Below are 17,742 nucleotides of genomic sequence, written 5' to 3'. Positions count from 1 at the left end.
AAGGTGTTTCTCATAGTGACAAACCCACAGAGAATTAAATGATTAATTATCACACAACTTAGCTAAGAAGCATTTTAGCATCTTTCAGCTAACTGTTTTGGCTCACTTTCATCAGAATCATTTCCAGCAGCAGCAGACAGCTGCCAACTAAACTGCTGACAAAGTTAGCGACTAGCTGGTGAACATAGTGGAGCATTTAGCAGCTAAAGAGCCAGATATTTCCCTCAGGAGTTGGTGGAGACCAAACACAGAGCTAAAAGGAAAGCGAATATTTGCTTTTCTTTCGCCAGGTGACCAGAAACACCACTCCAAAAAATCTGCTGGCTGTGAAAAAACTGTTTGCTAACAAGTTGGCCATATCAACTTAAAGGGTGATAATATATCAGTCTTGTGTTTACAGCTTGGTTCCCCTGGCCCCAAGTGGCCCAAAAACAAATCAGTCAATGCAGGTTTAACACCAGCCGTAACATGCTCTACTTCATTCAACATTTAGATAGAGACATTTCATTATTAATGGAGCTTGTATACAGGATCACTGAGAAAGTATGTATTAAATTAGGTTTTTCTCCCAATGGTGATCGATCATACAGCATGTGCATACTGTATTCATCATTTCTCAACCTAATCAGCTGTGAATCTTTGTACTACAGAATGTATACTGGTGTTTCCACTGGCAGACAAATATGATACCTACTATAAAACGTGCACACAAAGCAAAGGTGACAGCTTTGAAATGTATTTCATGGGACACTAGGTAGCCAAGCATGACCAAAAATAAGAACATTTCTGCCAACAGATCATTTCTGCAAAAAAATATAAAGATTAATGTAGAATTGCAAAATCTGCATGAATGTTTGTCCTAGTTGTTACAATTTAATGCTTTCATTGTTTTATCAAATTACTCATTTATTTATTTTTCTAAGATGAAAGACAAAACTTGATCAGCATTCATCTCATCTCCGTCACAAGAGCAGCCAAAAATCACTGGGTGGCAGCACATCAATTTTGGATACAGAGTGAAAAACATTTCAAACAGAAATGCCATCTGCCAAAAATCAAGGTTTAGAAAGTGCATTGTTGTGACACTGATGTAAATTATGTAGCAGCTCATGTCAGTACTTCTGGCTTCATAATTACGGTCACAAAGGCAGTGTTTATTTACTGTTAATCCTGAAATCAACCTCACATGTGATTGCACAAGCGCATACAAATACATTCACATATTTTTTTAAAAAGTGTAGCTGGATGAAAAAGAATAATTCTGATTGCTGACAGCTAAATTAAATAATCAGAGAGGAAGAAAAGAAAATCACATCTTCCACATTGCTTGAATGTGAAATAATTAAATCCACTTGACCTTCAATCTGTTTGGTGCCTTGAAGCCCTTCATGCCATCTCTGTCCATCAATCTCACATGGAGAGGCAGAGAAATGGATTAACTTCATATTTCTTTTCAAGTACATGCTGCTTTGTGTTTCCACAGAAACATTATTATCTAGCAATCTGCCTCAAGCTTCAGAAAATGACATTAAAGTCACTTTTGGACACAATTTCACGAGATTGGAATTGGAAATCAGATCCATCTTTTGCAGGTATCATGTAAGTCCACATATGGCAAATAAATACACACATTTTCTCTGCAGAACAGTTTTCACAGCAGACACAGTTACAAAGAACACTGTTATCCACTGGTTCAGTCTCATTATTACAAATGCTAAAAAAGATGCTTTTGCTCCTCTCCTGCTACAGATTCAGCTGACCCGACTTTGCAGATATTTGATGGTTTTTTTACTCTCCTTTATCCTTGTGCACCTGCCCTCGCTGATTCCTCTAACTACATATTCTGTATTCCTTTTGGTAAAAATCTTTCTCACCCTATGATCTGAAATCAAACAATGTATCCAGACTCTCACTGAGGCATTCGCGCTACGCTGACACGAGCTCACCTCTGTGCCGTTTATCATTAATTAATATGATTTGTTCTCCCACCTGTTTTCATTATTTCTATTATTCAAAGACTGTTTGTTGTTTTGACTCTCCTATCAAACTTGAAAGAGTCTAAAAAGAGATGGCAGATCAAAGTCGTGTGGAAAAGGGAATCCACATACACTAAACACACCTGTACACAGTCAGGTTCAAAAATGTGATGTCTGACTTTTCCCAGTCCTTCCTAAAATAAAAAGAACATGTTTGCATCAGTGAGAAGTGCACAGCAAAACTGATGATACAGAAGTTGGTCTTGTTTCTGTGGAGAGTCAGGTAAAAGGCTTTCAAAGCAAACACTAATCGGTATATGCTAATCAGGATACAGTTTCTGTTGTTCTTTGTCACAACACAAGCCTGGTACAATCTGTTTGACAAGATGCTTTGATAATGACATTGAGATGAACACAGAAGACTGTGCAAATGAAATCAGACCTCTATTCTTTAACAACAGTTTGTTGATGAGGAAAGACGGAGTGGCGAAAACAAACAGGAAAACCACCGCCCACGATGCGCAGCATCCGTCCAGACAGAGCGATATACAGCAGAAAATATAGAAAGTGACAATAAGATAAAGAGCACATAGCACACACATTATTATAGTAACAGTACCTGAAAAACATGACTGGTTCTATTAAATCACTTCTTGCAAGTTGGGAAAGAATTGAACTAGTACTGAAATAGTTCATTGATTAGATGAATGAGAAAAAATAAATCAAGAACAATTTTGATTCCCTAGTTGCAGCTTCTCAAATGTTGGTATTTGCTGCTTCCCCCTATTTTTTGAAATTGAATATCTTTGGCTTTTGGACTATTGCACAGACAAAACAGACAAAAGGAATTTAAAATGTCACCTTGAGCTCTGGGAAATTGTGATTTGTATTTATTTTTTTACCATTTCTATCGACAATTAATCAATTGATAAAAAATTATTACAGCCCTAAGAATTACAGAGTATTATGTGAGAAAATATAATTATAAGCAAACACCATAATTTCTGAACTGCAAACAAAACAAAACATGAGCTTTTAACCTTCCACTACAAGTCTGACTTGAAAACATTCTGATAATCGATTTTCAAGCAAAAACATCCTGTGGTTCTAGCTTTTTGTGTTTTGAACTGTTGGTTGGACAAAACAAGCAATTGAAGATGTCACATTGAGCTCTGGGACACAGTAATTGGTATTTTTCCACTATTTTTGGACATTTTATAGACCAAACAATTGAGAAAAAACTTGCCAGATTAATTGATTCTTTTGATGCCTATCTACTACTTTACTTTCAACAGTTTTACTCAGTTGGTGCTAAAATTACTTAGTTAACCAGGTTGTTAAGCATAATATATTCTCACTTCATATTTACCTTATAAATAGCTTTTCCCAAGGGAGACTGTGCATTTAGAAGATGCATCTTAGAAGGTGAAGCATAATTACCTGAAAAATATTAAACCAGTCCTGAACAAACTTATCTATACAGTTAATTGAATTGATGAATAGTAATGCCAGAGGTGTTTAAAGGAACTGAAATACTCAGAGTGATAATAGACAAAATTGTTAAGTAAACTGCTTTTTCTATCATATATTCCACAGAACAATATGAAAACAACTATCGCATGGGATGGGTATTAATCTAGTTATCAGCAACTTTTAATATATTACAGTAATGTCCTGAGCCCTGACTCATAATGATGAGAGAGAGAGCAGCAGTTTTCATAATCTGTTTGTATGTTGTTATGCTTCTATCTCAACCTTACGCCTACAAACAGAATGTCTCTCCAATGATTCACTACTTTGCATGATTTGCCACGATACAAATCTGCTATCTGTTTGAGAATGAGCCCTGATAATAACACTGAGATGAACGCAGCAAAATGTGGAAATGAAATCATACATCTATTCTTGAACTACAATGCCCTGATGGGGAAAGACAGGGGAGGATGACAGGGGGAGGACGAAGAGGAAGTGAGAGCACAGGTAAATTAGATTGAAAGGGAGAGAGAAGGCCAGGCAGCAGTATGTGGAAGAAATAGAAATAAATCAAAAGTGTGAAAAAGAAATTATATACTGTGGTAAGATGGAAAAAAGAGAGAGAAGCAGGGGGAGGCAGTGGGAGAGGGAGGTCGGTGAGGGAGCTCTGAAGAGGAAATCAGCTGCTTTCTAATGGGCGCTGATTACATCTCCTCCTAAATGTCAAGTACATTTCCATTTAAAGTGCCTTGCTGCTTAAAAAGGCATGAAGAGAGGCACACCCAGACCACCCACACACACACACAAACATACACACATATGTGGGCTGATACATATAGTCACACAGTCCACAGATGCACAGGCACATACAGAAATGCAAACAATGCAAAACTACAGGAACAGTTGACTCAATGAATGAATACAGACGGTGAGTGTGTGTGTGCATTTGTTTGTAAGATGTGTGCATGCGTCATTTCTTTAAACGTCCCTCTTTGTGTGTCTATGAATCATACCAAAGTGACACAGTAGCCGGAGTACACCTTAGTTTCATCAATAAAATCCACACACGCGCACACACTTCTTTATCCTTCATTCCAACCCGCCCTCAAATCTGCTCTGAACCAATGAGGCGTGTCCTCCCACTAGGGTTCGGTAATGACTGCCAATCAGGATCACCGTAGCTGTGCCCAACAGCGAAGACCAGGAAGATAGATGAGTAGCCCCGAGGCCTCTGCTGCACTGGAGCGAACAGAGCTTAGGGATAGATTCAATATGTCACAATAACATTCACATGCACTGACACTCCCACACACACACCGAAAAAGCCTGGTGTGTGGCTGCAAACACAAGAACACATTCTCGCAGTGTCTGCCGACATGTAAAAACAGCCCCGTATGACAGTACCTGTTTTTGCCTGCCTCTGCTTCCCTCTCTCAGGTCCTCCCTGATTGGCCTCACCCGCTTGGGAGTCTATTTGCTTCTTATCTCTCTCTCTCTCTCTCTCCTGGAAGGCTGGTGCCTTTATAGGCACCCAACTTGGTTTTGTTTAGTTTGATTGTGCTTAGTTTGTCCTTTTGTTTATGCAACATGATGCAGACTTAGGATAGCACCTACAGTTTCATAGTACCCAAAGGCAACACTTCACCACTGACTGCTCACCTCACGCATCATGCTTTACTTATTGAGTTATCCTTAATAAATTACTTGCTTAATTAAATTGTTACTGTGTGGACCTCCCTCCTTTGTTATGGCCTGAAAGAGCCAGGCATATCAAATCAATACCACAGCTCAGCCATACATTCTACCTTTGCAAAGATAATAATGTTCAGATTTGATTAACACTGTCAGACAGGTATTCATTTCCATTACTATATGTTTATTATTGCAGTTATAGTTTGCACTGGAGTTGAACTGGACTGCATTATATTGTAATGTATATTGGCCCCCTCATGTTTGTAAATGAGTGGGCAAAACATTAGAAACACCACTGTAATGCAGTGCGTGTATTGGTATCAAATTACAGTCTTATCTATACTGTATGCTTATCATACAAAGCCTGCTCATACAACCAGACCTGCACAAGGTCATTCACTAATCACAGTCAACAGGTGACTTCACAACCAATAAATGCAAAATTGGAGAAATTCCAAATGTCTGTGTAGACAGCAGCTATAACACGACAGCTCAGCAGCTTATCCAGTACAGAATATACCCGCAACACAAATGCAGCGAGGAGTTAAATACACACAGACCATGAGCAACCAGCGAAGACCAGACAGACACAAAGACAGACATACAGAGGCTGGATCTGACTCACGTTATTTGACGTCGAAGTACATTCTCCTTTTAACTTCATGGAGATGAAGTGGTCAGTTTGAAAATGAAGTTCTCCAAATCCAAAATGTCCCATTGCACTTGTTTTGATGATGGTCATTTAGCATGGCTGCTGACAAAAGTCATCATTTCGTCTCTGCTGCTAACTAGCTTATCTTACAAAACACAAACAAGTTAACGTTAACTCTCGGTTGTTTCGTTAAAATGTTAACTTTCTCTTGTCTGTTGTAAAACCAGAGTATAACTGGCTTCAAAATAAATTTTTAAAAATATTTATTTACAGAGTCCATTCACAGTTTCGAAACTGTTTTGATACTTAACCAAGTGCTTATTAATCAAAGGATGCTTTGACTTCACCTGTTGTTTTTTCGGTAGACGTCGGTAAGGCTGCAACACCGTGTTTGACCACAAACACTGGATAACATTAACCAGCCGTTACAGTCCAGAGAGGCGCTGTTTCCCTCATTTGAGGAAACTTGATGAAAACTGGGGGGGAACATTTTTTATTAAAATAACACTATAGTGAGAATCCTCAACTTGGGTACACAAAAGTGTGTGTTGAATACTGTAAGAGCTTTCTTTAACCAAGCATCAAATGTCAGACATTCTTTATTTAAAGCAAATATTAATCTTAAAACATAAAGTTGAATATCTCACATGATAAATATCTCAGAGCATTACAGTATATCACTTACTCTCTCTCTCAAATGTTTACAGATGCCCCATACACATAAAGATGTGGACTGTATGCATAAAGCTGTGCTACAATGAATAAATATATCTAGAGATAACCCAGTGGAGACATGGCTTATTATTGTGGTGTCACATCAACATAAGCTAACTTGACACATCTGTTGACATACTGCAAATAAGAATAGCTCACACCTTGCAAGAAAAAAAAGAAAAGAAATAAAAGCCATGCATTAGAAATCCACCTGAATTGACTCAAATTGAAGATTACATAACTTGGATGTTGGAATGGACAGAAAGGGCACTTTCGGGACCATCACCTGAAAAAGCTGGCTTTTATTACAGGCTTTATAATAAAATCTACTGTCTTATATTTGTTGGTGCGATTTCCAGGTTGAGTTGTAAAAGTGTGAGCAGGTAAAATGAATGAATCTCCCATCCCTGAATGCCTGCGGTGTCTAGTACAGTCCCTAAGCAGTCCAGTGAAGCTGCACAGTGGCTATTTGGGGTCAGAAGATGTTAGTTGGTGAAATGTGTTGAACTGTGTGAGTGTAAAGAACTGCATCCCTGGGAGGGAGTAGCCATACTGAGCTTTTCCTGTACAAAATAGAGAAAAAAACACACACAAAATATTTGTAATAGGAACTGACTACTGTGAACCCTCATTGCCACTATGTTTGCTTATCAGTGTCAATGATGAATGTGTCACTACTGTAGTTACAGTATGCTATGGGTAGTCTTTTGAAATTACTACCCTCCAATTCTGAGGTCAGCAGACAAAATTTACTGAACAAGAGTTAAACATTTCTTAATGAGGGAGACAGTTTGTCTCTGACAAGAGTTTAATAATTTATCAGTAACTTGCAGCTGTGGTGGAAAGTGAAGAGAGAGGGGGAGAGGTTGGGGGAAGAGTATGTGTGAAAGAAAAAGATGTTGATGAAATGATTCAGAGATAGTGTGTGTGTGTGTGTGTGTGTGTGTGTGTGTGTGTGTGTGTGTGTGTGTGTGTGTGTGTGTGTGTGTGTGTGTGTGTGTTTGTGAGAGGAAAGGAGAAGAAAGTTGAAATAGTGCAGCCAAGTGTTTAAAATATATTAATTTTTTAGTTGAGATTTTTGCCCAGCTTGTGTTTGGCAGTGTGTGAAATGTGTCTGCATTTTTAACTTTTTAATTAATCAGAAGATTGCTCCATGCACCTGCAACAACAACACTTTGAGAACACATAACATGTTGGTCTTACATAGATTATAGTACAGAATGACAGGAAACACAAGAAGCAACTAAAGTCATTGGCCTAAATAAAACCAGGACATTACAGTTACACAGTCTACGTCTTAGACCACTGGTCTACCAGGATGGTCATATAGAAAAGTAGCCATCATGCATCTTAAATTATCTTCTCTGTAATATACAACAAACCTGCATGTACGTTAAAACCTTTACTCTCAAGAAGCTGAGTATATGTTTGGTAAATCTCATTTGCATAAACCTCAAACAGCTGCCTGACAAGTTCCAAAACATGATACCCATACTGCCCTTGTGCACCACATTAAGGGAAGAATTATCCACAGCAGCTCCAGGCCTAAAGGTGGATAGATGCAGGGAAGAGTTCAGCAGTGACTGCCACTGTTTGTAACCCTGTCTCGTTCTTCTCTGTATCTAAATGAAGCCTCACTGTCTCTTCTGCCCCTGTCAGCACTTGTTAACCTCTGCATTGATTTTTCTGCACTACTGTACATCTCCTTTAATTAAAAACACCGGCTAATCTGGCTTTCACCAAGCTGTATTTGCAAGTGTGAAGCTGTCATCTCAAGATGATTGTCGCTAAATATAGCACTTTACATTTACATGTATTGACAAAATGAGTTTCAAGGTCAGCAGAGGATTGATAAAACTAGTTTGACCTCTGGTCAGTTCCACCAATGACCTTCCCTACTTTCACATACATGTACCAGAGAAATATTGCAGTTTACATTGACTTGGGCTCATTCACAGTGGAACAAAAGTACCAAACCATCCATAGAAACTTGTCAAACCACTGCTGCAGCATAATCCATGTTTCCACTGTCCATCTACATGCTGAGTATGTTCCAAACACGCACAGATACACCAAAATAAGACTAAATATTCTGCTTCCATCTCAATCTTTAAGCACATTAGAACAACTGCCTCCTACACCTAAATTAAGCATGTGAGCCATCTTTAAAAGTCTGCTGAAATCAGTGGAAATGTGGACCAAATGTCATATCATACTTCACAGTTATACATCATAGTATTTTGGATTTTGAAGATCAGTTACTGGAACGAAACGCAAACCTAACCAGAACAAAAACTAATTTTATGTGAGATTTCAAAAAGAATTGTCCAAAAGAATAACATCAGAAACCATACTTTAAAGGGGAAAAAAGGACAATTTTAATGAACTCTAGATTGTAAAGGTAAACAAGGCCTACACACTGCTTACACTCAAAACCCCCCTAAACAAGTGGAAATACACACCTAAGACTACAGTTACATCTTCAAACTGTTTTTGTTGTGGCTGTCATGGGAAACCAGTTAAAAAGCATTGGATAATTTGAAATAAATGTCAACTAGTATGATTAATCCACTGAAATGTCATTGCTGGGAATAAAATCAATCTTCTTTTACAATGTGTTACCCTATCAAGAGGAATTAGATAAGATATTGTAAAAGAAAGAATCAAATAAAACCATCACAATCTTGGATTTACACAGTAATCTGTATAGATTTATCTTTTTGAACAGTTGAAATGCATTTACAAAACTATGTTTATCATGGAATATGAATATTAATTTCATGCTTGGTTTGGCCAAAAAATTATACATTTGCTAACAACATATTTGGACAACATATGCCCAAACAACTCCAGAAGCACTTATTTCCTGAAAACAAACTGCAGCTTAAGCAGCTGCTAGTTGTTTGCATGTGTTTCATTTATTGTCCCACTTTAAACCAATAAAAACATTGATCAACTAACCTCTATTTTACAATTATCAAGAGATCTCTCAGGGACGGCTTTAAGGTTTGGCAGAGCTAATTAGATTTAATAATGGCTCAACAGCAGAGACAGAGCGCTTTAGTGAATGAGGTAATAAAAATACCTTCCTGATGCCTGGGCACGAAGACAATGAACACAGCCATCATGAGGGGACAGTGTAAGGACACAATACAATATGTCTTCATCCCACACGAGACATCTGTAAGTGACGGTGCTTGGTGCTGTGTGAGAGATGGGAACAGAACAGAAAAAAGGGCCCATTTGAGCATCGATCACTTTTATGCCCCTGGTCTGTTTGCATATTTTAGACCTATAAACAACATGAATGATGTGCCGTGTAATGCACCATAATCGAGATTTATTCAATCTTGGGTGGAGGGGGTAGGGGGAGGAGATGTTCACAATCCCAGAATCAGGAGGGGCTTTTGTGGCTGTGGCTGTGTGTGTGTGTGTGTGTGTGTGTGTGTGTGTGTGTGCGTGCGTGCACTGTGATTTATTTGATTTAATTAGATTGCCGATGTAAAACAGCTCGCGGGGAAAAAAAGGTAAAGACGAGTGCCGAGGGAGGCATAAATAACACCAGGCTCTTTCCACTTCCTCTCTGCCTCTTGTTTTCTTTCAACTCTCTGATCTTTCCTCTGCCCATATACAATCTCATTTTTTCTCCATCTTCCTCTTTTTTTCCTTCACCCCCTTTTTTTCTTAGCTTTCCTCTGTCTCCATTTTATGTTATATCTTAACACCCCCCCTCCATTTCCCTCTGCTCCTCTCCCAGCTGAATAATGATAGGGGGTAAACACCTCATTAGGTTAAAAGGCCCACAGGAACAATCAGAGACATCCGTCGAACCTGTTACTCTGAACGCTCACAGAGACATTTTGAACGCAGCAGGACAAGGAGGGATCCTACACAGGAAGTGGGGAGGGGGTCGGGCGAGTCATTCAATGGAAAGGTTATTTAAAATCAGATATGACCAAACTGCATCCTAACAACAAGAGCTACCTGCACGGTGTCATCTGTGCATCTTCTGTTGATGCTTAAACACTTCTTGTTGTTTTCTTTCTCTCTTTGTCTTTAAGGACTGAGAACACACACATTCACACACAGCCATGAATAGGTGATTTATGGTGAGTGATCTGCAGAGAAGAGGAGCATAAATCTACACTCTCCAGTGGTAACAGCCAGTAAAAGTGGTTTATCTGACACTTTGAACCGCCTGCATCACCTCGTCACAGCTCTGATACCAGATATACAAGGTCAGGAACTTATTTCACTTCACTTTTCAGCTGTTTTCATATATACTTTCTTTTCAGTTTTTTAAAACTTTGATTGCTTGACTTTCAAACACATACTGTATATCTATGTCCTTGACTTTAAAAAAATGTATCCTTACTAGGCAGTGGCAGACCTTAAGATTTCAGTGGTCTGATCACCTGAAAAACTAGGTGTGCCCTTGTGTTAAACCCTAGCTGTTTTATGTGAGCCCACTCAGTTGAAGATAAATAAACGTACAGTATAATCAAAAAGATATATCACATGTTACAGTAAGGCAAATGTTTCTTAATTTCAATGCAATACTTTGACATTTCTTGCTGAGAGTTAGATAAGATTATTACCAATCTCATCTCGTGTCTGTGTGGTACTTGTAAATATGAAGCTACAGTCAGCAGCCAGTTAGTTTAGCTTAGCATAAAGACTGGAAACGGGGAAACAGCTAGCATGGCTCCATCTGAAGCTAACAAAATCCACCTACCAGCACCTCTAAACATCACTAATTAACAGGTTATAGCCAGTAGACGATTTGAGGGGAGACAAGGGGGATGCTATCCCCCTTGTTAGCAAAATTACCAAAATCCACCCCCTTGTTATCCTGTTCAAAAGATACTCTGTGCTTTGTCTCATAGTGGTGCTTCACATTGCCACTTTTAATAATTGCCATGATCTCAGAACATATGAGACATAGGCCTACTGGTTTTGAACTGCCTGTGGGAAGATTGATCATGTAAGAGTCCATTTGTGATTAAAAGCTCTGTTTCCGCTGTCTACTTTTCTCTTTTTAGATCATGATCATTATTTCTCCGACTCGTTTTGTCTCTACTCTCCCTGTGGGTGTACCTCACTTACTGAATCGACTCACGGGCCGCTAAACCAGTGCCGTAAAGGCTAGAAAAGCTGTGCTGATTGAAACAGAAATGCTCCATCAAAATTTTATAATTCTCAACAATTTATCTATATTCTCTACAGCAGAAAGAGAAAGTGCAGCAGCAGCATGACAGAGTCTGGGTTAGAAATTTTCAGAGTTCGGACCAAAAGTGCCCATGAATGCTCATAAACTTTTTTTAATATATATAATTAGCATTTATATATATAATTAAAAAGGGGCAAAAAATAGGCTACCTTCCGAAAAAAAAGGCACAAGGGAGCCCTCCACGCCCTGTTAAAACCTTAAAACGGGGGGAGGAGCCGCTACCATTGTGGTCATCCTCCCTGTTAATAATTAAGAAATCACCTACTGGTTATAGCTTGTTCGTTTACAAAAGCGTAAGTGTAAAAACAACAAGTTGTGGTTTTACGTGGAGTTATGTGCCATACTATCTTTTGGATGGCAACAGTGCTCACTGTGAAGTTCCCAGGAAATCAGGAGGGACTCCCCCCAGTTTTCAGTCATTATGCTAAGCTTATGCTGGCTAGTTCTGGCTGAAGCTTCATATTTAAGAGCCATATGAGATATGAGAGTTGTATCGATCTTCTCTTCTAACTATCGACAAGAAAGCGAATAAGTGTATTTCCAAAAAACTATTCCCCTAAGGCATAGTTTCCTCCCTCACTGCTCCACACAACTTTTTTCTCACCCCTCTTCTTGACTCTCCAGCCTCTCTCCTCTTACAGGTGTTTCAAAGCACCAGAGCATTGTACACTCAATATTTAATGCACTAGTCACACATCAGATCCCTCCTCTGCATGCTGAGTTAAAACCAAATCTAAAGCACCAAATAATGCCACTATCAATAGGCTATCGCACCTAAAATTTGCGAGCTGAATGCCCTTTCACACGCAGTTTCCTCTTTTAGTTTGGATCTGTGTTGCTGTATATTGTGCAACATGTGTGTGTGTGTGTGTGTATATGAAACAAAAGGCGAGGCTAATTTGATTTATGAGAAAAGCATCAGTGTACAACAAAACTAAAACAAAAGTATTCTATATGACTTTCACACCTGTTTCTCTGGTAGTCAGCAAAAATATACATAAGAATGGCTTCATGATTTATGCATGCTAAGCAATAATGTATGGCTACTGATATTTAGGAATTTTAATAGCATTATTTCTAATTGTCTGATGAGCTGGTTCATTGTCATTAAATAAAACATGACTTCTGACAATCCTGGCCTCAGGAAGTTAAGAGGCAGATTGTGTGAGTTCAAATCAAGCTTAAGGCATGTGATCCTGTGCTACCACTTACCCAGATTTCCTGTCATCAGCCAATACAAGCGGTACAGTAAAATCTGTATAGCAAAATCATAATTTTTAATGTTTGTCTTATTTATGTCAGATTGGATCTTTTAATTGCTGCTTTAAGAAAACAAAGTGCCCTATGGACGAGATGTCCAGATTAACATGCTTTCGAAAGACTTCAGGCTATATTCATACTAATAGCTTTTTAATTGTTATTGATTAACAAAGGACCTGATCCACAAAAACAGCTGAATCAGTGTGTCAGGCTTGTCATTACTGAAAGTAAAGAATGAGAGAACTATCAGCTGTAGATGCAGGGTCCATTGTAGGTACTTCACTTTGCGACAATAAAGACTCTTCCTCCAAACTGCTGCCTGAAACAATAAAAAAAGGAAAATAAGTTAATCAACAAATTTTAGGTTTAAAAAAAATCACAAGTTATTAGCTGCTCTAATTTGTAAATTAACTGTGAAATTAACTGTGAGGGCAATTTGTAACACTTGAAAAATTGAAGACTATTACCAACACAACAGCTTTGGGGATCTACTGTGTGTTATTTGATAGCAAATTGTGGACTTAGACACACACGCATGCACAAACACATAGAGCAAAACAAACAGAGATTGGACAGACTGCTTAAGTAAGCTTTCAAGAAGTGGCAGGGAGTAGAAAGACACTCAAACAAGCTATAAAGTGCTTCATAGATGATTGTCATTATCACAATTAATCTAAATCAGCTTATTTAGAAAACCTCCTCAAGCTTTATTTTGAATTGCAATACATATTACTATATCTAGATCTAGAACCACATTTCATTAATAAGCTTAGTAAAATTACAATTCAATAACTGAAAATAAGCTCACTCATTATATATTATACATTCAACAGAAATTGATATAACCATAAATATTCATGAAAAATCAGCTTTCCCCAGAATATGAATTGAAATGGGATGACCTTAAGATTGACCTTTTACACCACTCACCTTTCACCTCTAAACTTTGACCCACAAAGAGCTCTAAGAAGTGCTGGTGGCGATGAAGGTGTTGGGTGCGACAGTGTTAATGGTCTTGTGGGCCGTTAAAGGGCCAGAGGCCACATGAGGGGAACAGCAGGGACCCAGAGGGTTGTTGAGTGTCACATTGAAGGTGCCCTTTATTACTGTGTTCATGATGCCAGGACTCAACTGCAGAGACACAAGTGGGAGGGAGGTAAAATAAGAGCAATACAGTATGTTTGTGTGAAATATGTGGGTATACACACAAACACGCACACACACAAAACAGAAGAGAACAATTCTATAAGTATGGGTACAAATTTACATATAAACACAAATGGAAAATATCTTAAATGCTGAAAATGCAGTCATCAAAATGTACATAAAAATGTGTTGTGTTTTGATGCTTATGTGGCATTAAACAACATGTAAACAACTAGATGTGAAAAAGATCCAGACAACAGGCTGATGTTACACTATGAAAATGGGCTGATGAAAACAGATATGAAAAGAGAAATATTCATTTACAATTGTAAAAAGGTGTAAACATAGACTTTAGTGTTGAACAGGACATACTCTATGGCAGTGAAAACAAAAATGAATAAATTAATGAATAAATGGAGTGAGGAGAGGAGTGTGGTTGTACCTTTTGACTTTAAAACAAGAGTAATCAACAGTTCTTGGCATTTTCTACCAATCAGCCTGGTTTTTACTGCATTTAACAGCCTAATAAAACTTCACATAAACTGTACCCCTTGACAGTGTATGAACCTGCTTACTAAAGCCTCATGTGAAACAGCTTTACAGTGTCTTCCAAGAAATGGACAAGCCACAAAAACAAAGAACTTTTTGAAGAATGGAGCCTTGCGGTAGTTTAGGCAGGCATGGATGTAATTTTGTAGTCACATGTTCCAAACACCATCCAATCATGTATGTCCACGTTCTATCTCTCACAATAGGTGGTCCATATAAGCATCTGGCGCTCCTTCAGTCTGCATACAACAATGCTGAGCTTTGAATCCCCGCTGATACACTGCAGCCTTTTTTCAGAAATGTAACTCCCTCCCCAACAGTCTCTTCCCGTATTAGCATTAATTGTACATGAACTTTAAAGGGTTCTTCAATATGTCTTCATGTTCATCAAATGTTGTGTACTGTACCTTAAGCTGCTGGTGTTACTCAGATTTGTACCAGAGCATCACATGAGCACAGCCACTAAAATGCGTATTCTTGCAAAAACTGGTTCAAACCTTGACGTGAGTATCCTGACTGAACTGAGGAGTTATCTCTTACTTTGTATGTTTCAAAGTGTAGTGTGACGCATACTATTTTTGTTTGTCAATGTTTGTAGTGTCATTAGAAAAGGTCACTGAACTGTTATTATATTATTATACTAATATTATTACTATTAGCTATTTAGTGATTGCATTACAACCTTAACTTTAAACATAACTCACACCCAAAAAGCAACACATGTATGTAAAGAATTAAATTAAATTACAGCGATCACCCAAATTACCACACAGGATTAGTGGGGCTCAATTCTTTGCTTCAAAAGAAAGAGGTTAATACAGTGTACAGAATACACAAACTAACTGTAATTGTAACATGTTACTAACACAAAGTAACCCACAAATGATTAGTGTGTCTGTCTGTCCCAGGTCTTCCCATGGGGAACATGAAAAAAAGCCAACAGGACAAAAAAAATCATACATGCACTTCAAAGTCTGACCTTAACATCACCTCACCAAAACAAATGTCAAAAACAAAAGAAATTCTCTGTCTCTCTCTCTTTCTCACACACACACACACACAGGCAAAGATGTAGACATACATGCATACATGTTGTACGCACACCCACTTAATCTACCACCCCTCCTACCCAGGTACTACTGAGGAATCTACCTCTTATGTTATCAAAGATCTCTCTCCCATGCTTTCTCCCCGCACCTCCTCCACTACCCTGCCGGAGCACATACACACATCAGTATGCCAGAAGTGCCACAGTAGGATTTAGGAAAATTGGCGGGGCCGCTCAGATCTCAGTATTGATCCTAATGGGAAAAGGGTTGCAGGTTCAACTCCAGGTCACCCTCAGGGTTGCCCAGGAGGTCGGAGAGATGGTGGAAGAGCCCTTGGAAGTGATGACACCACTAGCATGGCAATGATGAGGGAGATTATGGGATGTTTCACTAGGTCAAAGAGGGGAGAAGGAAAAGGGGATCTATGCAGGGAGTTGGTGATGATGTTACTCTGTACATATGCAGAGGTGTACAAGTGTGCACACAAGCACAGAAGAAAGAGTGCTGGATGCAAAGTCTTTCCCACAATACACATACAGTACATGACAAGTACAGAAAAGCAGTGCGCTTCATCCCATTTATGCACGTATACATGCCAGCAAAACAAAGGGTGCTAATTCTCTGTACGAGAAGCAGAAATTTGCACATTCACCACACACAAAGAGATGCCTTTATCTTACTACACATACACACCCACTCATGAACAAATCACTACACAGTGTCCTCATACCTAAACAACAAAATAGGTTGTTCATCAGTGCTGTTACAATAACGATTTGTAAGAGTGCAGTCTGATCTGCCACCTCTATGGCTAAAGCTTGGTTTAGTAAAGGCAACTAAGACTACTTGGCAGAAATGTGGACTTAAGTCATTGTGACTAGGACTCAAGTCAACTCGAGTCACTGTTTTGATGACTTGCAACTTGACAGAAAATAAATGACTTGAGACTCGTCTTGGACTTGGAAGATAAAGACTTGTGACTTGAAACATGATGACTCGAATGACTTGTCTGTGTTCATTTTATGTTTTCAGTTTAAATATTAAATGTAAAATATTAAAAATGTTCAACGTTGTCAATGTTGACATTACAATTGTCTGTGTAACATTACCCGGTATGCGAGCACACACTGGGAACGGCATTGTCATGACTGGATGTCTAACCTGTTAGTCAAGCTCCTCACAATACTACCTGATGGTCTATGGATCAGATCAGATTATCATCATCATCATCATGACTGTGCGTGCCAAGAGTCATCACTTTCGGATTGAAGGGTTTTACATGTGAAGGAAAAAGGCAAACTGCTGAATGCAAGACCTGTTCATCAAAGATTTCTGACAGCCAGACTACAACATCAAACTTTGTTTCGTCATTTTAAGACTCAGTAAGTGTCTGTGAGGGCTGATGTTAGCTAAAGTTAGCCAGATACAATCTGTTCTCTCACAACTCTGTAGCCTGATAACAACTGATATCACTAATCAACCCAATCGCCAGAGTAAAACGTTGGCATTGAACCGTTACGTTTCTGCAAACCACGGATACGTTGAAACTCAATCTAAGTTACGTTTCAATGTTGATCTCATTTTAAAATATTTGCGTGTCATTTAACACCACATTAAATGGCCATTAGCAGTTGACTAATTATATTTTATGGTGTGACAATGCTGTGGTTTAGATCTGGTTAGGTTTAGGCACAAAAAACTCTTGGTTAGGGTTAGGAAAATATCATGGTTTGGGTCAAAATAACCGGTTTTGTTGCCAGAAAAATGGCTGCAAAATGTCCTGACCGGATACTGCAAGTAAGACTGCACTGTAAAACTTGGGACTTGACCTGCCTTAACTAAGGACTTGACTTGACATAACCTGTGACTTGACTTACCTAAGAAAAAATGACTTGAGACTTGGACCAAATGACTTGAGTCACATGTCTGCTACTTGGTTAGGAAAAGATTGTGGTCATGTTTAAAAGAAACCAATGTTGATTGTAGATGGGAGATTGGGAT

The 17,742-nt window shown here is 38.6% G+C and overlaps 1 protein-coding gene and 1 long non-coding RNA gene across 5 annotated transcripts in view; both read right to left on the bottom strand.

Annotated features, from left to right (window-relative positions):
- LOC122875897 overlaps positions 1–6,134 on the bottom strand; it is a 60,843-nt gene extending 54,709 nt beyond the window's left edge. For both annotated transcript variants that reach the window (XR_006377935.1, XR_006377936.1), the window contains exon 1: positions 5,767–6,134. This is a non-coding gene — a long non-coding RNA (uncharacterized LOC122875897). The remainder of the gene's footprint in view (positions 1–5,766) is intronic.
- Positions 6,135–9,196: 3,062 nt separating this feature from the next.
- Positions 9,197–17,742, bottom strand: part of stpg2 (sperm-tail PG-rich repeat containing 2) — a 67,927-nt gene continuing 59,381 nt past the window's right edge. For all 3 annotated transcript variants that reach the window (XM_044197146.1, XM_044197147.1, XM_044197148.1), the window contains 2 exons: positions 13,928–14,128; positions 9,197–13,316 (listed from right to left, as the gene is read on the bottom strand). In XM_044197146.1, coding sequence (XP_044053081.1) covers positions 13,961–14,128 — 168 coding nt within the window. In that variant the 3' untranslated portion in view covers positions 9,197–13,316; positions 13,928–13,960. The remainder of the gene's footprint in view (positions 13,317–13,927; positions 14,129–17,742) is intronic.

This window comes from Siniperca chuatsi, linkage group LG5 (genome assembly GCF_020085105.1).
Source record: "Siniperca chuatsi isolate FFG_IHB_CAS linkage group LG5, ASM2008510v1, whole genome shotgun sequence".
NCBI classification, from domain to species: Eukaryota; Metazoa; Chordata; class Actinopteri; order Centrarchiformes; family Sinipercidae; genus Siniperca; species Siniperca chuatsi.
Note: the sequence above shows the minus strand (reverse complement) of the source record. Positions and strands in the feature narration are given on the sequence as shown.